Raw genomic sequence first — 21068 nt, forward strand, 5'->3', positions numbered from 1 at the left:
ACCTGGGTCTCAATGGCCAGGCCATTAAAACCAGCGACTGTAAAGCACGATGGAAGATTGGTCCTTGAGACCGCAGACACTCCCCGAGACGAAGTTCCCAAGGAACGTCCGCGACTCGCATGTCCAAGTCGGGTAGATCGGCTTGACGAGGCCAGCCTAGAATTTCTAGGACCACTGGCGCTGACTGGATCTGAACCAGGCGGCCCTAGAGCTATCTGGCCCCGACCATCCGACAAAGTCTGATCGTTCTCTGTTCCCACACATTTATCAGACACCTGATTCCTATCAGGAACGGTGATCTCTCCTGGTTGAATCTCAGGGACCGAAGTCACCCGGCTAGAGGCTTCTTGGTCTGTCTGTTCAACCGGATCCGATTCTTGTGGGGAACTGAGACTAATCTTTGGAAAAGGTAAAGAAAAAGATCTGTTCAGGGAACGGTAACTACCGCTCCCTGTAGTACTTAAATGTTGGAAGGGAAGAATCGCACCGGTAGCAGTGGTCGATGCTCGATCTAATGCCCTGAATACCGGTGAAAACGTCCCCCCACCCTCAAGCCGGGTGGGGGCGCACCCGAACTCCTGGAGCGTCTGTACTGTGATGGACAGATCGCGCACAAGGTCCTGGCTGACACGCAATCTCAGAAGCAGATCGTCCAGGTACCCCAGGACCGCAATGCCCTGGGCCCGCAGCAGGCCCAGAACCGGTGCCAACACCTTGGTAAATACCCTGGGTGCCGAAGCGAGACCGAACGGTAACGCCACAAACTGGTAGTGGTCCTCCGCGATAGCGAACCGAAGGTATCGCTGATGACCCTCGAAAATGGGGATGTGCAGGTACGCATCCTTCAGATCGAAGCCAGGAATTCTCCTGGACTCAAGGAGGCCACAAACGAACGGAGAGACTCCATTCGAAACTTCCGAACACGCACGAAGCGGTTCATCGCTTTTAGGTCCAGAATAGGACGCACTTTGCCCTCCTTCCTGGGCACAGTGAACAGATTCGAATAAAACCCCCGAAACCTGTCCCGATGAGGCACCGGGACAATCACCCCCTGAGCAAGCATGTCCTGCACCGCTTGATGCAAGTCCTGCAGTTGCCCCGGAAGCAGCTGGAGATTGGAGGGAAAGAATCTGTCGGCCTGGAAAGGAATTCGATCTTGTAACCTGATCGAACGATTTCCTGGACCCACCTGTCCGAAATCCGGAGCAGCCAAGGTTGGAGGAAACCGCGCAAACGTCCCCCCACCCCAGAAATGGGTGAGGGTGCCCCTTCAGGCAGAGGCGGATTGTCCCGCCGAACCGGCATTGCCGGTCTTCTGCTTACTCGCCCTGGGTTTCTTCTGGTTGCCCTGGGCCTTAAAGGCTTGCCCTTGGATTGGTTCCGAAAGGCACGAAAGGACCCCTGAGTAGATCTAGGCGCAGAACGCCGCTTGCCACGGAAGGACTTGCTCTTCGGGTTCTGGGGTAGCATAGTGCTCTTACCCCCCGTTACGCCCTTCACCAGGGTATCCAACGCCTCGCCAAAAAGGCGAGAGCCAGCATAGGGAAAATCAGCCACAGTTTCCGGCGAGGACTGGTCGACCGACCAGCTCTTCAGCCATATCAGTCGCCGGTTAAGTACCGCGACACTCGAGAGGCGAGCCACCAAGTGGGCCTCATTAAGGGCTGCATCACACAGATACATGACTCCTTGATGGATCTGGTCCACCATTTCTAGTCGTGCAGGCGGCACGTCATCGGACACTAGGTTGCTTCTAAGCACCTTAATCCAATCAGCCACCGCCTGAGCCACCATAACGGACGCGAAAAACCGGTTTGAGCAACGAACTCGCCTCCGTATAGGAATGGCGGGCTAGAGACTCCAAACGCCGGTCCGTAGGATCCCGAAAAACCGGGGTATCCTCAGTAGGAACCAAGGTAGCCTTGTTCAGCACGGCCACAGTGTGATCTACCTGTGGAGGCACACACCATCGTGATTCCGTAGCCGGCGCAAAAGGATAAAGCAATTTGAACCGACTAGGTACCAGGAATGGACGTTTCAACGTGCGCCACATTTCATTAACAGTGTAATGGAATTCCGCTGGGCAGGGAAAAACCTGAGCGGACTTGCGGGTCCTGTGCGTCCCAAATGAGGACACAACGCCCGGAGGACAGGGCTCATCCTCTAAATGTAAGGTTTCCTTAACAGAAACAATCAACTCATCCATGGTCGCCCGTTCTTCGGGTGACCCTGGGGAGGATGTATCAACACCCTCCACCTCAGCCTCCCCCTCAGACCCCGGGGGGTCCAAGGATGAGCGGGAACCTGAAAAGGGTACGCTTGCAGCAGCAGCCATATCCCCATCTGAATCAGAAGAGAGAGACAGCCTTGGCCGTTTTCTCGCAGCACGTTCAGACATCAGCATTTCCATATTTGCCACTAAAGTCGCAACCACAGCAGCCAGATCAGGTCGCAGCAGGGCCACAGGATAACTGGGGCCCCCCACCAAAGCTGGAGGAAACTTGCTTTCCTGAGAATCCATGGCTCAAGATAATAAAAAACTACAGTGCAAAAAAATAATGTACTGTCCCCTTAAATAGCGCTGCGGAGTGCGCAGCCCACCGCTACTGTCACAGCTATGAAGACCCCCAAAAGGAGAAGAAAACTGAGCCAGAAGCAGTATGCAGAAGAAGACAGAGATACACTGCAGAGCCCGCAGATCGTTGCTACCTGTGCCGTCTGAGAGGAAGAGGAAATGCTGCTGGAGGGGGCTGGCTAAAAGCCAGACCCCAGGGAAAATGGCTGCCCCCTAGGGATGCATAGGAGGCTACATCAAGATGGCCGCTGACATGCGGCCGAACCGATCGTTCCACCGCCCACAAAATGGCGGCGGTTGGCGCCAAAATGAGCTGTAAACTCGCCCCAGAGGGGCTATACACGTGTGCATATCAAAAAACATGGCAGACCGTGCGATTTTTCCCCCGAAGCGGTCGCCGCACAACACACAAGTCTGTACCCCCAAACATGCACCTAAGGGGACACTGGGACAGGGACCCCCGGCAAAACATACAGTGCACACAGCGAACCCCGCAGGGATCGCACAGGGAGTCACACAGGCACAGACATGGGGACACACAGCAACACAGACTGCCACCCCAGACAGAGGCCCCACACAAAGTACTTACCTGTACCCGATGGCGTGGGGGAGCCTCTATGCATGGATAAACCTCTGTCCTCATCCGACAGGGAGTGCCGTGAGCCAGGGACATGACGCTGCAGTATTGCAGACAAGTCCTGTGAGGTAGCCACCTCACGGCTGCATCCCTGCAGCGAACAGGGATGGGTCGTTCTTAATGCCAGGACGAACCATAGCTGAACGCTCGATGGCGGGCTGGGGGTCCATCTGGCCCTCTGTGCCCTGGAGAACCAGGGCGGCCAGTCCGAATCCCAGCACCGCATGATCCATCTTCATCCGAAGAATAACTTCGAAAACACTAGAGCTGGTAAAATAAACAGCTAGTAAAGTGAGAGAAAAAAACTGACATTTAAAAGAAAAATCAAATGAAAGATTTGGGAAGGCTGAGACTGAAGCCCCAGCACAAGGTAGCCTGACTATTCCTAAGCTAGGCAAACTAAAACTGAGTTGGGAGTGGTGATGCAGGGGGGGGTATTGACCAGATGGGACAGCCCCCGTGGGTGTGTATATGTTAATGCCTTTTGTCTTTTGACAAAGTCTATATGCCTAGCTATTCCTACGGATAGGGGGACAATACCCAATAGTGATGACTTAGAGGAGGCGGCGACTGTCGGAGGACGTAAGAGAAAGTTTCCTGTTCTCCTTGTGCTGCTCCTGTGTGTGAAATCCCTGGTGTTCGTCAGTCCCTGTTCTATTTTTAAAAAAAACTGACCACAATAAGCAGGAGAACACCCCATGGTCAGTTCTCTAGCTGTGCTGGGGACTCACCCTGTTCTCCTCCAATGATCAGACTTGTCCTGACACCAATCCCATCCCCGTGCAGTCTTTTACTGGCAAATTCAGTGTGTTATTGCGTCCCCTCCCCAAGCTCTTATGTAGCTTAAATCAGAAAAACAGAGGGAATCACTTAGATAGAATACCTGTAAAAAATCCAACCCTATATAATACTGATCTACACATTCAAGATAAAAACAAACATTTATTCAGGAAAAACTAATGCAATTACCTTCTTTTGTAATCTGATAACTGATGTCCATTTCTTTTCCAGTAGGCCAGCATACTTTTTATCTAACTCTTCATTCTGAAATGCAGAATACATGTTAAATAGGAAGAATTATCTTTGTGAAAGGCATCAACAAAAGAAAAATAGAATTCAACTATAGAAAAAAACAATCTACAGTACTTTTCTACAAATAGGTGCCAAAATATACGACCAAGATAGAGTTTTCATAATTCTTACAGAACGCATGTCTAATGAAATCTCTGTGCCCAACAGTACCACTATTGTCTTTCAGCACAACCATTTTTTAAAGACTAATGTAATAGGGCTTAAAGGACAACTCCACTTTAAATTGGGCAGAACTAGAGGGGTAGGTAAAGGATGTACATTACATGAATCTCCATACTCTTGTTTCAGCTATTCCCTATTCTAAATACTCAATCTGTACCAGTTTTAGACCTGTGACCATTTAATCTTTCTAAACCAGGTTTAAAACCTCCAAATGGATCTGTATCGACAAGCTTTGGGATTGTTTGGACGGCTTTCGTTTGACATCAGAATTAATTGACTGGTCAATTTTACCAGTTTCAACCGGATTTTGCATGTCCGTAGACTTGTGCATGATTATAGAACCCGTCTGACACAAAAAGAAGCCCATTAACAGAGGTTCAAGTTTTTGAGTACATTTCCAACACCCAGAGATATGTAATGCTGGCAGTAGCACTTTTACGAAGCACAGAGTTAATGGGGTCACAAGAGAATGTACCATATGCACTACAATCACCTCCTCGCACTCCATCTGTGCATGCATTTTCTCTGGAGTTCTAACAGATCTATGCAGCTCCATTGCTATGGACGAAGCCACTTTAGCCTTACCACAATGTGGTGCTTAGGCAAATCTTTGCAAATGTTTCACTTGTGCAATAGTCTTCGATTTTTACAATACAATTTAAGGGCTCTTTCACACGGCCGCTCCGTGTGAAAGCTCCGCTGCGGGAATTTTTTTTTTTCATGGAGCGGATGACATTTGTGTCATCCGCTCCGTATGTCCGCATATCATCCCATCCGTTTGCGGATGATATGCGGACATAATGTAAGTCTATGGCATTGCGGATGTCAGCGGATGACACCGCTGACATCAGATTTTCCTTCCTTTCCGTTTTTTGAACGGATGAAAAAATAGGGTTCTGTTCCGTTCCAAAAAACGGAACAGAACTGAAAGGAAGAAAAATCGGATGTCAGCGGATGGTATTCCGCTGACATCCGCAATGCCATTGACTTACATTATGTCCGCAAAAAAATAGGATGATTTGCGGACATATGGAGCGGCCGTGTGAAAGAGCCCTTAGGCTTTTCAATATTCAGTATATTTGAGATTCCAGAATTAAACATTATCTACATAAATTTTGATAATTTGAATTGACGATGTAGCTTACTTTGAAATAGATTTTAGATATAGGAAGATTTACTCATAAAGTAGAATAAAGCTGAACAGCTCCCTGATTTCCTAGTAGAGCAAAAAATGTTTAACACAGAGCAAACTGTTTAACACACTATCAAGCGCATTCAAATGGCCTTATGGCACTTTACAGGTGGTAGTTTGCTCAAGAACCACCTACGCCTATTTCAGGCAAGCATTCGCACCAGTGTTAGCAACTTTACAGGTAGTTTTTACTACTGCCACATTAAGATTATGTCGCAATGGCAGCGGCAAGTTCCTAAAGAATTACTGACAGTTCTTAGATTAGAAAACTGACAGTAATGAAGACAAATTCCAAGCTGCCATACAGAGGTACACCAATACTCTGATCAGGTCTCTCCTGTGCTGGTAAAGAATAGCACACATTACTGTATTCCTGGCCCCATTCAGCTGTTGGTTGGGAGATTCCCCAGATGAAAGCCAAAATGTAAAAAACAGAGATACAGGCAATGTCAATATCCAAATTTGGACAATGCCCATATTTCGGGAAATTACTGGGCTGCTATTGAACTATGGATCCACCCACTGCGATGTGCTGTCATTCAAAAGTAAATCAGACCAGATAGGGACTGGTCTCAGCTCCCCAAGAGGGTCTGCTCAACCCAGTACTTAACACCTTACTCATGCGTCTGTCATTGTGTTGAGCACTGTGGGAGGAGTGTCCAGTGTGAACATGGCCAGATTTATGTTCCTGTCTATGACAAACTTTTAGCCACGCATTTGCGGTTCTTGAACACACAGTTAAAATTTTGCACTTAGACAATGCGGGCAGATTCTCCCCCACACACAAAAAAATGGAGAGTACTTTTTTGTCCAGCAGGTTGAGACACTAGGTTGAGCCGCGTACTACTACATTTCAACACTGCTGCATTGAAAAGAAATTTATTGAATTATTATTAGTGCCGCTTTAATATAGTTCTGAGGAAAGAACACAAACCGTGCCATGTGCGCTGTGTCTCAGCACATACTGGTGTACGTTTAATAAACGGTGTTAAGTTGTGGTAAGCCTTATCACAGAGAATCAGGGTGGTAATTTCCTAAGAGATGTTTAATAAACTTAACTAAGGGCCCTTTCACACGGGTGTTCCGCATGTCCGTAAATCATCCTATTTTTTTGCGGATGAAATACGGACATAATGCATGTCAATGGCATTGCGGATGTCAGCGGACGACAATCCGCTGACATCAGATTTTCTTCCTTTCAGTTCTGTTCCGTTTTTTTGGAACGGAACAGAACCCTATTTTCGTTCCGTTTAAAAAACGGAACAGATGCAAAATCGGTTGTCAGCGGTGTCATCCGCAATGCCCATAGACATACATACATCATCCGCAAATAGATGGGATGATATGCTGACATACGGAGCGGATGACACAAGTGTCATCCGCTCCGTGAAAAAAAAAAAAAGTGCCGGAGCGGTTCGCAATGCGGTCCGCTCCGTCTGAAAGGCCCTAAGGTAGGAACCAAATATCTCCTCTCTTCACCTTACGTTATTTCTGTGATAACTAAAGTGTTAGTTAGGAATGTACCCGTTTAATAACCTGTGTTAGCTCAGGAGAGTCTTAAAACAAGTGTAAACTTGGTGGTAAAGCCCCTGGCTTTACCACCAAGTCAGACCAGGCATTAAAGCCTTTTTTCAGTGTAGAAGAGGAATGTCACTGCTCGTTGTGGTCAATAAGTGCTTCAGGGCAACACTATTAGAGACTGCAGGGTGTGTGCATCTAGAACCCTGTGTCTGCAGCACATACATATATAAAATGGAAAAGCAGAGTGAACATCTATGCTGAGAATGGAAAACAACAGACCTCAATGACAGAGAGGTGCATATTTCCTACTGCATGAGACTACAATCTTCAGCCAGTCATACATGGATCCAAATTTGGCTGGTTCAGCAGGGACCGATTAAACTTTGATCAATGTATGGGCATGCTGATTGTACAGAAGTCGAGTAGTAGATCGACTTCTGTACAACCAGCCTGTCGGGTTTTTCCCCAATCATCTAGTGCTGCCAGCTATAGCCTGCAGTACAGATCAGTATTCTGACGAAGGGGAAGTATATCTGCCATCAGAACACAATAGCTCAGTGGAAACAATTCCCCCATCCACATAAATCGAGTGTGAATGAAGTCATGTTTTTGTTTAACTCTCTGGTTGAAAAAAAAAAAAGAAAATAAAAAAGATAAACGTATGCCTTAGCATGTCTGATGTTTGTCAGCTGACAGGTAGGATTGATATGTAAGGGCCGGTTCACACCATTCCAGCACATGAATCACACACAAATGCACTGAGTTTCTGTGTGATCAGAACACATGCAAAATGCACTCCATTTGCGATCTGCAGTGGATGTCAATAGAAAGGTAAAGACACCCCTAAATGCTGTGCGTATGCCTGCACCAGTTCGCATGGTATCTAGTTACAGCGCGGTTTAAAAAGTGGTGCATGCACTACTTTTGGTGCAGCGTAGTGCGATTTTTTGATTTTTAGATAAATGGGTGTGTAATTCTCGCTCTGTCCAGTAGGTGTATAAACGTTATAAACCTTCAATGCTGCAGGTACTATTATTGATAACCACACAATATAAACAAGTTTAAGGGGGAGGAGTACCGCGCTTTAAAGGTGCATACGTGCTCTAAAGTGTCTTCGTGTAGCTTCAATGTATGTATTAAAACTACTGGTGTGTAAAAACTGCCTGGTGCTATAAAGTGTCTTAGTGTCAAACAAATAAATAAATATTTCGATCATATCGAATATTTGTTTGACACTAAGATACTTTATAGCACCAGGCAGTTTTTACACACCAGTGGTGTGATTATTAGCCCATTCAGGGCCGGGTTCATACGATGCCTACACATGAAATGCACAGGAACGAGCTGTGCATTCCTGCGCGATTTACATGTTCTGTGCAGTGCGATTTCAGCTCACTCATTTTGAATGGGCTAAAAATCACACCACGCTGCACTGAAAGTAGCGCATACACTACTTTTAAAATTGCACTGTAAACTGATATTTTGTACCATGCGGTCCAGTGCGGGCAGGTGTGGGAAAATGCAGTGCATTTGGGTTGTCATTAACTTTCTATTGACACCTGCTGCAAATCGCAAATGGAGTGCAATTTGCATGCAGTCTGAATCGACCAGGAATGCACAGTACATTTCTGTGCGATTCATGTGTGGGCATCATGTGAACCGGCTCTAAAAGAGAAAAATAAATGTGCCTGTAAAGTAATGAAGTTAGCTAAGGTGGGAGGGATGGCGTGGTAATAAAAAAATATATATATATCTTTATTTTCATAAAGGTGTGTATAGGTTTTTAAATATGTTTGTTTTTTTTTGTTATATTTTAACCCCAAAATTCGGTTCTGAGGATTAACCTATGATCCTTTAGGGAGGAGGATGGTAGGGGAATAGTTGTTTTAAAAAAAAATGATATATGTAAATTTATACTTAATATTAGTTAGGGTGTGTATGTGCTTTTGCATGTGTTTATTTTTAATTCTTAAACATTTCTGAGAAATAATAATGATCCTTTTACTGTGGATTATAGGTTTTTCCCCACACAGGATGGCTGTTGTGCAGCTAGTTAAACCTTCCACTTCAACACAGTGCTAACACCGCTTATCACAGACCTGGAGTTAACACTACACTGTTTATTAAACAGCCTCGATGCAGGAGTAAAAAGTGCCGGTGTTACGAGAATGGTGATAATGCAAGAATTAACACCATTTATTAAAACATACACCTTTGTGTGTTCAGCCCAATTCACTAGTGTAAATGTGCCCTTAGGAGGGAGGTATACAGATCCATTTGTTTTGAAACTGTAAAAAAGACTGCAGACCCAAACATTTGGAAAGCAAACTAACTTTCATGTATGTGTGAAAAAAAAAAGGCTTTCATATCCTTATTGTATCTGTTATATGTTCTTAAAACTAAATAAAATATTTTAACACAAAAGACTGCAGGCATGAATCAGCAAACCTAGGACTTACCATATCTAACTCTGCTTCCTTTTTAAAAACAGAGTAAGCTTCTTCGTAGCCATTGGAACGAAGATAATCTGCTATTGCTCGATTTCTGGAGGAAAAAAATGAATATCAATTAAAATTAACACTTTCACAAGTAATTTCAAAGTTATACAGAATAGCTCAATTGTTCAGCTTAAAAGGAAATTGCCATCTCTGAATTAACCTGTACATGAGTTAGCACACCTATTATGCTTGGTTACAAGGAAATAAGGTTAAATCCCCAACCAGACAAAAAAAAAATCCATTCAGTTGGGGCCCCCTCTTGGGTTAACTGCTCTTTAAAGTGGAGTTTTAACCATTTTAGTCACTTTAGATGTATGTGATCCCCTTTAAAACGACTAAAATGACGTAATCACCGACCAGACCCGGAAGTGAGAAGAGGATAAATAAAGCAGAAAATCAGGTATTTACTAGCAAAAAAAAAAAAAAAAACTTTCCATTGGTAAAAGTCGTTTTAAAGGGCATTACATACATCTATGTAATCCAATTTATTAAAATGGGTGGAACTCCACTTTAAGTCTAAGGCTTAATGCACACAGGACGTTTTCACGGCTGCTTTTAGGAGCAGACTTTTTTTTTTTTTTTTTTTCGCAGCTTAAAAACGCCCCTCCATGTTATTCGATGACCTCATGCACACACAGGCTTTTAGGAGCTGTAAGTGGCATAGGCGCTTTTAAGCTGTAAAAAAAAAAAAAAAAAACAGGGCTAGTGCGTTCTGGAGCAGCAGCGTTAAGCTGTAAAACTCCTGACGCTGCTAAAGGCCACGTCAGACACTTTTAAACTGTAGTTGTGGGATTTGAAGTTGGAAAATAGAAGAGGGCAAAGAAAGGCTGCCAAATGCTAACGCTGCTAAACATGGCTAAAACATGCATTAAAGCCAAAACAAAACGCTTCTAAAAGCACATTTTTAAAGCTGCTTTTTCCTGGCGTCAGAACTGGCTTGGCAGCTCATTTTTTTTTTCAAACGCCCTGTGTGCATGAGGGCCAAGAGTACAAAGACAAGGTTGTTGCTCCTGTAGGCTCCCTCTTGTACAACTGCTTCTGCAAAGCCTCCTCTTTAAGTTGCATGTGTGACACATCCTCGTACAATGTAGGGTTAATAGTCCTGCATTGTATGTAATGATATGGATGGACTGCCCACAGCCCCAAGCATCAGGGAAAAGAGGACATTGCTAAAGCCTGCCAGGACCAGGAGTGACTCAAGAGTGATTAAAGCCATTAACAGCCATAAAATAGAATTTTTAAAGAACTTGCCCTAAAATTCTTTTCTCGGTTCAGCACTGGCAGCATAATTGTATTTTTGTCTTACCATAAAACCCTTTTCTCTGAAGTTCATTGACGGACGCAGTCTCTGATGCATACCAGTAGGTTATGTGGCCCCCTACAGGAGTAGGACACTAGGCAGAAAAAAGTTCTGGCTACGCCTATGGGCAGTCCCTGGGGGTATACCCCCTCTTCCTGCTATAGGATGTCAGTTTTGTATCAAAGCAGTGTCAGAGAAAAATAATACCAACCCAACTCAAAAATAGAGGGGTGGGTACTGCGTCAGTCAATGAACTTCGGAGAAAAAGATTTTTTTACGGCAAGACAAAAATCCAATTTTCTCTATCGCTCATTGACGGACGCAGTCTCTGATCCATATCAGTAGGGACATCCAAAAGCAGTACCATAAAATGAGGGGTGGGAACAGCAGAAAAATAAGTCTCCAAGGCCAAACATAGCCAAATAGGTGATACAGGACTCATCAGACCAACCAGATGAGGCCCACCTGAAAAAAACATTAAACACCCTCAAGGAAGGCTAGGAAGCCTCCTTAAACAGCAGCCTGCAAAACATTGCAGCCAAAAGAGGCATCTGCAGATGCCAGCACATCTGCACTTATAACATTTTGTGAAGGTGTGAACAGACGACTAGGTAACCGCCTTGCAAACCTGAAGCATAGATGCCTGATGGCAAAAGCCCAGGAAGCACTAAGCGCCCAAGTAGAATGTGCCTTAACAGGGAAAGGAGGAACCTGACGCTTAATAGAAAAAGCCTGCACAACTGGCTGTCTGATCCTTCTGGAAATAATCGCAGCAGACGCAGGCAGCACTTTTTTTGGACCATCCGTGAGTACAAAGAGCAAATCAGACCTCCGAAAAGACTCAGTCTCCAAGTACACCCTGATTGCCTGAACCACATCCAGAGTATGCAGCGCAAATTCCTTAGGATGTTTTGGCTTAGGACACAAAGAGGGTAACACGATGTCCTCATTCAAGTGAATACTGGAAACCACCTTCGGAAGTAAGGACGGATTCGGACGAAGTACCACTTTATCCCTGTGAATATCTAGAAAAAAAAACTTTGCCAGGACCAGAGATCCAGCAATGAACTAGGCAGATTAAACTGGACATCCTATAGCAGGAAGAGAGAGGGTATACCCCTGAGACTGCCCATAGGTGTAGCCAGAACTTTTTTCAGCCTAGTGTCCTACTCCTGTAGTGGGCAGCATAACCTTACTGATGTGGTTCAGAGACTGTGTCCGTCAATGAACAATCGAGAAATACTGTATTTTTCATTACAGGGGTCCTCTGCCACAGACAGCTAATAATCTTATATCTATCTATTCTCCTGCATAGACCTGTCCCAGAGAATGACTTTCATCAAATGCCTGCCACAACTATACTGGAAATTACATAAAATTTACAGGCTACACACAAATTTGCCTTAAATTCACTGCGTAAGCCCAATAATACAGACAAAAACTTAACAAAACCTAATGACTTACTTTCAAGTAAATCTAAGGGGCCAATTCACACCTGAATCGCATTGAACATGGTTCACAATCCTGTGTGAATCGTGTTTTCCAGTGTGGTGAAATTCTGTAGCCACTTCATTTGAATGGGTTGCAAATCACACCAGAATGCAAAAAAAAAAAAAAAAGTAGTGCATACACTACTTTTCAAACACATGCTGCACCAAATCAAAGTGGTACCAAGCAATAGCTCTGCATTTGGGGTGGTGTTAACATTACATTGACACCCGCAGATCGCAAATGGAGTGCGTTTTGAGTATGATGTAGGAAACTAGCACCACACACCACTTTCTGGTGTGAACCAGCCCTAAAGGCGTATTACACCCAAAAGCAATAGTTTATTATATTGCAGCTTATCAATTTTTTGATATGATGGCTGCATCAGTTTTCCTTTTAGGCTTTCTTTCCTCTCATCTGGTGATCCTGCCAGTAAATCTGTTTTTCCAACAGAATAAGCCAGGGCTTGACAAATTTTCCTGAAATCTAGGAGCCAGCTAAAAAAATTAGGAGCCAGTTTTTTTTTGTTTTTTTTTTTAAACAAACAACCAAGCATTTCCAAAAAAATAACATACTAAATTTACACATAAAGACGACTAGAACCCCACTCTCCTCTATAGACTGTCTGTTTCCATCTGATCCGATCCATTGGATGGATAGAAAATAGAACCACCATCCGTCTGTTTTTGGCAGACAGGATCTCCATAGAGGAGACTGAAGGGTCCAATCAGGTCTGCCTGAAAAACTGACAGGGGGACCTGATCAGACAGCCCCGTGTGAAAGGGGCCTTCGGGTGTGGCATGGCGATGAGGACAAAAAAAAAAAAAAAAAAATATATTATATATATATATATATATATATATATATATATATATATATATATATATATATATATATATATATAATATATATATATATATATATATATACATATACATACATACATATATATACATACATACATATATATATATATACACATACATATATATATATACACATACATATATATATATACACATACATATATATATATATATATATATATATATATATATATATATATATATATATATATATATATATATATATATATATATATTTTAGGGATGCGGCCGAACATTATTCGGCCGAAAATAGAAAAAATAGCACTTTCAGTGTTCGGCCGAATAAGTCAAAAGGCCGAATAATTTTGTGCCGAATAATAGGGCTGAACGATAGTCGATATGATATCGACTATCGTTCTGTGGCCGTAGGCGATATTCATATCGCCGAGGTCACGATATTTACAGGGGGAAGGGACTCGGAGGAGGACAGGAGGACTCACAGACTTCCGTGAAGCCGGGACACTTCAGCGGTGAGCATACATTACATTACTCACTCGTGCACTGCAGCCCGCCCCACACATTCAGTGAGTCTTACTCTCCTCCCTAGTTTTTTCAATGGCACATTCAGGAAGCCAATCACGCCGTGATTAGCTGCACAGCTAACCAATCACGCGTGCCTGCACACCTGATTGGTTCCGCTGTGCCGCTACTCACGGCGTGATTGGCTTCCTGAATGTGCCATTGAAAAAACTAGGGAGGAGAGTAAGACTCACTGAATGTGTGGGGCGGGCTGCAGTGCACGAGTGAGTAATGTATGTATGCGGCTGTGCTCCTTTCCAGGCTACTGGTCCACCTCCAGCCTCCTACTACCACCACTATGAGAGACTGTATAATCTGATCGAGTCGACACTGACACTGACTGTCACTGAGTAATTGATGTTACCACATTAACCCTGACCTGCCCAGTACCCTGTATCTGCAATTAAAATTTACAAGGCTGCCTGCATGCTTCCTGATTTCCATTCCCAGCATCCTTCCCAATCCCTACAGTGTCACTAACATTAACCCTATGGTACAATGCTGCAGTGTGCACTGAATCCCATTCCCTACAGTAACATTTAGGGAGAGAGAGAGAGACACGAGAGGACAAGAGAGAGAGAGACACGAGAGGACAAGAGAGAGAGACACGAGAGGACAAGAGAGAGAGAGAGAGGACAAGAGAGAGAGAGAGAGAGGACAAGAGAGAGAGAGGACAAGAGAGAGAGAGAGAGGACAAGAGAGAGAGAGAGAGAGAGGACAAGAGAGAGAGAGAGAGAGGACAAGAGAGAGAGAGAGAGAGGACAAGAGAGAGAGAGAGAGAGGACAAGAGAGAGAGAGAGAGGACAAGAGAGAGAGAGAGAGGACAAGAGAGAGAGAGAGAGAGGACAAGAGAGAGAGAGAGAGAGGACAAGAGAGAGAGAGAGAGAGAGAGACATGAGAGGACAAGAGAGAGAGAGAGAGGACAAGAGAGAGAGAGAGAGAGAGAGAGACACGAGAGGACAAGAGAGAGGACAAAAAATTGGCAAAATAAATGGAAAAAATGTGAAACATTTTATTATTATTCGGCTTCGGCCAAGAATTTAATTTCGGTGCATCCCTAATAGATATATATATATATATATATATATATATATATATATAATTAAAAAAAGAAAAATACATTTTTTAATAATTATTTTTTAATAAGTTAAAAAAATAAATTAATAATAATGATAATAATAATAACCACACTCCCTGTCCACTTACCTTTTAAGCAAATGTGTGTGGACAGGGAGATGAAGCCTGCAAAAACTTCCATCTCATCTCCTCTTGGGAAGGAGATGGACAGGCAGGGGAAACAGCCATTAGTTACTGCTTGTCAAACTCCTGGCCACCACAAGAGGGCGCCAGTTCCCCGTTCTCTCACTGAAGAAGGCCGAAAAGCCAAGCCTCAATTTTCAGACGTACGGTAGTCCGTGCACTCGGTGAGTGGTTTTGGGGGGGGGAGGGGGGCGCAAAAGGGACAGGACACCTCTTGCAGGGCACCCCAGGCGCCAGGTTGCTAATTCTAGTCGCCAATGCGACCTGGCGCCCGGGGTTTGTCAAGCCCTGGAATAAGCTGTCCTTGCAGATGTAGCAGTAAACAGGTTGAGAAAGCATTTAACACTAACCAGAGTGCTTACAATGGTCATCTTTATTTATGTAAAACTTATCTCAAAAAGGTGAAAACTGTTTGCATTAACTGCTAGTAAAGTATTAGCTTTGGTATGTTTTTGTTAGATGTACTAGCAGATTTAAATAAATACACTACCCCCCCCCCCCCCATACACACACACACAGATTAACAATGCTGCTGTCCAAAGGTGTCTTTGCTCCTTAATCCAGGGTAAAGACCCTATTGCAGGAGGGTGTATTACTGGCAAAAAAAAAACAAAAACACACAAGACAACCAATGAAGCCACCATGTCTAATGAGCTGCCATATATAAAATTTTAGTTTTGGCCTGATATCGTATTAAAAGAAATATGGAGCTGTCATCGTCAACCTCTTGAAGCTGCTCATTGCCTGGCTATGACAAATCCCCGGCTTTTGTAATTTTGAATCACTGATTCAAACAAGTAATGCATATTGGGAAAGTCCGCAGTACTCCTCTGCATACATCAGGGCTGGACAAATTAATATGGAATTTTGGAAAGTCTGTCCAATCAAGGATCAAGTAGGATTTTCTTCTTTTGGGAACCAGTGACAAACCAGTGACCAGTGTCAGAAGTAAACGCACCAGCTGCGGTTTTCAATGAGCATCAGCTGCCTGGCTCTTAGGATTTGTCTGGCCCTGGCATACATGTACTAATGGCACTTTTCCACTGCAAGTACCGGCTTGGCTCTACTCGGCTCTGCTTGGCCCGGTTTGCTTTTCCACTGCTGGTACCGCATGGTATAGTGTTGGAACGGTTCGGTACGGTATAGGTTTGCTTTTCCACTAAAGTAGTACTAAAGTTAAGTGGGTGGGATAACGGGGTGGGTGGGATTCTCTGACCAATCAGTGGCTAGTAGTGACTGCATGCAAAGAATTGTGGGATATGGTACCAGTTTGGTACCTGTTGGAACCACAATCGAGTAGGTACTGTTTTTTCAGAGCCGTACCGTACCGTTCGGTTCCATGCAGTGGAAAAGCAAACCTATACCGTACAGTAACGAACCGTTCCGACCCTATACCATGCGGTACCAGCAGGGGAAAAGCACAAAAGCGTGCCGAACCGTTACGGTTCCATGCAGTGGAAAAGCGCCATTAGTGACTCAGATGGCCAGCATGACAGCCAGGCACATGTGCATACACAGATTAACAGAACAGAAATAGCAAACTCCATGCTTCCATTAAAATGCTTAAGTGGACTCAAACCACATCACACTCAAACACAGCAAAGTTGTTTTCAGCTAACATCTGGTCAAAACATCACGGTCTGTAACATGCAATAGCATCTATAGTTCCTGAGAAATTGTTAAAGGCAAAAATGGCCCAATTAGGGAGATTCATCCTTATTGTCCTGATCCCCAAGGTCTGTGAAAAGTATACACTAAAATGTATCCACAAAATAAAAATGATGGTAAATTCAAAATATATGAGCTGCCAACAGAACAGGATTAGAGAGACAATCTTCCAATGGAAACACCCATTCTTGAGACAAGAGGGTTTACTCCTCACATTGGAAATATATATCTTCTCACTTCCCGTTTATTCTACAGGATAGGAATTAAAAAGGGAAATCTCCCCAATGCAGTGGCAGCCTGTCCATTAGGGGTGCAGGGGCGCTGCCCCCCATAGCCATGCATCCAGCCTCCTAATCTACATGCAGGGCGCCAGATACATGGATTCCAATGAGGGATTTTTTTTTTTTTTTTAAGCACGTGATTAGAGCCAGAGGCTCTAATCGGCTTCAAAAAAAAGGGAGGGCTCAGGGCGCACAGCTCTGCGCCCTAAGCCCAACCAGTTGTGTGACAATAGCAAATGAATACTCGCTATTGCCTCACTGACTCTCCTCCTGGCCAATCAGGAAGCGGGTCCTGGGACCTGTTTCCCAATTGGCCAAAGGAGAAGGCATTCTATTGGCCAAGAAGGAGGGAGGAGACGGTCGCCAAGAGTCCCACAAAGCAAGTAAACTGGCAGGGGGGGGGGGGGGAGAGATATGGTTGTGCGGGCTGGAGTGACTGGGTGGGTCCTTCTGCTGCCCCCCCCCCCCCCCCGACTGATGGAGCACCACTGCCCCATTGTAACATAGCTGGCAATAAAAGTCAGCCAACAGTATTACACCTCCCCAATTCCCTATGTAGAATAAAAAAATTAACAAACAACTAGGACTCTCTCCATGGTAATGGGGTTGCTTGGTTATGGTAACAAGTGATTACTCAAATTTTTTTTTTTTTGTGCAATGTCATCCAGGGTCAAGCAATTATATCAGCTCAGAGCCTGACTTCTGATATGTCATTTCTGGAGATGGTGGACAGCAAGGTAGTTTTGATAGGAATAATTAACACACACAACAGGCATGCATGTTATATAAACTAAGATTCCATTCACACTGAAGCAGCACGACCTGTGCACGACTTCAGGGGTGAAGAAGTACAGGACCCTTTTTTCTTGTGTCGCTGCTATTAGAACGGCTCCTGTACTACACAGTGGGAGCCCGAGGACCGCGACTTGTCAGGCTGACAAGTCGGATCAGTGTGAATGGAGCCTTAAGCTGCACAACAACAAAACAAAAAACACAATCATGGGTCGTCGTCCTCAGCCGGTATATAACCCCCCTTTGCTCTAGGTAATCAGTTTAGTAGCAAGCAGTATTAGAAGTATCAAAACTCCATAGAGGGGGGAATAGGAAAGTCGAGGCAATTGGGGGAAGGAGCCTACATGGTGCACATGTAGAGCTCGCTGGGCGGCAGCAGCAGAAACCATCTTGCCATGCTACAGCGAATCTCCGTGCCTTGACCATGCCCATCCCTCCCTTGCTCCCTGACCATCCCGCCCAGCAGGAGTGCACAGTGGAGCTGGGAGGGAGAGAGGATGGAGGAGCGCGCTTTGCTGAAGCCCCGGGTATATACAAGATCAGGCAGGAAGTACCAGGAAAGATACCAGGAAGCCAACAGCTCCATATTGGACACATTGGGCATCACAGCCATGGGATCAACCCATTTTCTTCTTACCTCCTGCTTCTGTCTCTAGTTGCCCTCTGGATATTAAGCTGCTGAATTTGCTATTTGTGTTGACTGACTGACTGTGACCCCGGCATTGACTGTATAACTTGTTGGGAAAAGGAGGAAGTGGGGAGGGGGGGGGGCTGTGACTCCTTGGGGAACTGGAGAGTTAAACGCTAGAACATGAGGTGAATCAGCAAGAGGCGGTGCGACTGCAAAGTCGCCTAAAGTGAGCTCAAGCCATGGAACAATTAAAAAATGATGTTACAAGAGGACACCCTGGATAAACAAGCCCTAGAGAAATCAGCAAGCAACTCCCACAAAACAAACGGAAGCAAGAGAAAAAAGTGGGCAAAAGAGGCCATCATCAGGCCTGGACATCACAATGCAATCAAGACCAGAACAAGAACTAGAGGCTGGGCTGGATCACAATACAGAGCAGATAGCGAATGATCAATTCCCCAGTGAGGGTGAAATGGTGGCTATGCTCGCAGCACTAGAAAATTTTTTAAAAACAGCTGATAATTCACAACGATTTGGGTCATCAGCAAGTGGAAGACTTAGATCTTTTATTTGTATATAACGGTCTTGCCTTTTTTTCTAAGAGAAATTAAAGATTTAAAAAAAATAAAAAAAAAATAAAAAAAGGAGTACCGAAGCCTAGCCTATAAAATGGAAGACCAAGAAAACAGGAGCAGGAGGAAGAATTTAACAAGGGGCCTACCAGAACCAACGCACATAGGACTTAACAGATAAGATGAGAAAAATCTTTAACCCATTGTTAGGTAGAGGGGAAACTGAACAGATGAAGGTCAAGAGAGTTCATTGGATTAGGAAACCAAAAAGGTATACCAGCAGACACCCCCAGAGAGGTTATAAGATTCCAGAGCTATGCAGAAAAGGCCCAGATGTGGGAGAATCTGAAAAGAAAGCCACCCATAAATTTTGAAAGTGTCAATATTCAGATCTTTACAGGTCTATCACAGGCCACACTAAGAAGGAGACTACTTAAACCACTGGCAGAATAAATGCATTGTATTCCCCTTAATCCCCCCCCCCCAACCCACCTCTCCATTGCAAACTTTGTAGGTGTCGCCTCTCCTTCGGAATTTAAAGCGGAGTTCCACCCATTTATTCAAATTCCTTTAAACACAATGCCCACCCGTAGAACAGCCTGATAGAAAATGTTTTATTTATACCTTTTTTTTTTTCTTCATGTAGTCTGCAAAATGGGAGAGTGAACTATCTGTAACAGCAGCCGGTGATTCACGGCCTGTGGTCCCTGAAGTTTGTGCAAAGGAAGGACCACCCTGGTCAGAAATAGAATCAGAGTAAATCAATTCCCTGGACAGGGATGGGGGGGGGGGGCTTAGGTAGTTCAGACATCACCTGAACCTTTGCAGGAATGAAATCTGCACAAGGAGACTCGGGACCTACAAAACCTGAAAAGGACAAGCTTTTGTCCCCAATTCTGGGTACCCCCAAAATAAACATTTCACAATCTCCTTGACACTCAGTCATCCATGGGGCCAGAAACCAGCAAAGATGTCCTCCCACTCCAATAATGGGTGAGGACACACCTTCACGCTGAAGGAGTCTCGTCTGCTCGTCCAGGGAAGCTAGATCTTGGCTTACCAGACCAAGGTTGCTTGGAACCTCCCTGGGAAGATTTAAAATATCTATTTCCCTTATTCTCCATCCCAGAAGCACAAAATAATTTTCTATGGGCTGGGAAGGAGGGCTCCCGTCTGCGGCAAGGCTCCTTCCTTTCCCTTGACTGTGGCAGGAAGGTACTCTTTCCCACCCCGGGAATACCCTTAATGTCGTCATCCAGGGTAGCCCCAAACAGGTGATCGCCTTGAAAGGGCAGATCATTGAGAGCTTTCTTAGAGGCTTGGTCTGTGGACCAATTCTTGAGCCACAGCATACGCCTAATCACTGCCGCTAAAACAAAGTTTGGACAGCACAGGAGCTGTATCCAAAGCTGCATCACAAATAAACTGCAGGCCATGGGTCAACTGGCCCGCTAAATCAACATAAGCAGCGGGGACCTGCTCACCCCCCAGGCCCTGGTGCAAAAGCTTGGCCCATTCAGTTAGTGTCTGAGTCCAGGGCTGAGGAAAACACTGGCCGCAATGCCGAACCAGCCATGGTAAACATGCTGCGTGCCGCAGCCTCCTTAAAGGATGGGGATTTCTCTACTGGGATCATGGTTGTTTTATTCAACCTGGAAACAGGAGGGTCCACTTTTTTTTTTTTTTTTTAGGCACTCCTCAAAAGGGGTAACGTACAGCAAATTGTTTGGGGACCACAAAGGGTCATTTTGGTTAATCCCATTCTTTACAGGAAAACCTGTCAAAATAAGGCACATAAGGTAACACCTTTGGAGTATGATGTGATTTATGCGTACCAAACGACACAGCCTCATCCTTGGCTACATCAGCCGCATCCTCCATCTTTAAAAATTCTCACGCACTGCAGTAATAAGTGTGTCTACCAGAGGCATTTCATCCATTGCTGTGACCATGGAGGAATTATCCCCCCTATCAGATGGATCAAGGGGTGTGA

General features: G+C 44.7%; 1 protein-coding gene across 1 annotated transcript in view; it reads right to left on the reverse strand.

Annotated features, from left to right (window-relative positions):
• Positions 1-21068, reverse strand: part of PAFAH1B1 (platelet activating factor acetylhydrolase 1b regulatory subunit 1) — a 167096-nt gene that overhangs the window by 107142 nt on the left and 38886 nt on the right. Inside the window, exons 2-3 of the mRNA XM_082246511.1 lie at positions 9639-9723; positions 4182-4256 (exon numbers count right to left, since the gene is read on the reverse strand). Coding sequence (XP_082102637.1) covers positions 4182-4256; positions 9639-9723 — 160 coding nt within the window. The remainder of the gene's footprint in view (positions 1-4181; positions 4257-9638; positions 9724-21068) is intronic.

This window comes from Pelophylax lessonae, assembly GCF_965119305.1.
Source record: "Pelophylax lessonae genome assembly, chromosome: 2".
Classification (NCBI taxonomy): domain Eukaryota; kingdom Metazoa; phylum Chordata; class Amphibia; order Anura; family Ranidae; genus Pelophylax; species Pelophylax lessonae.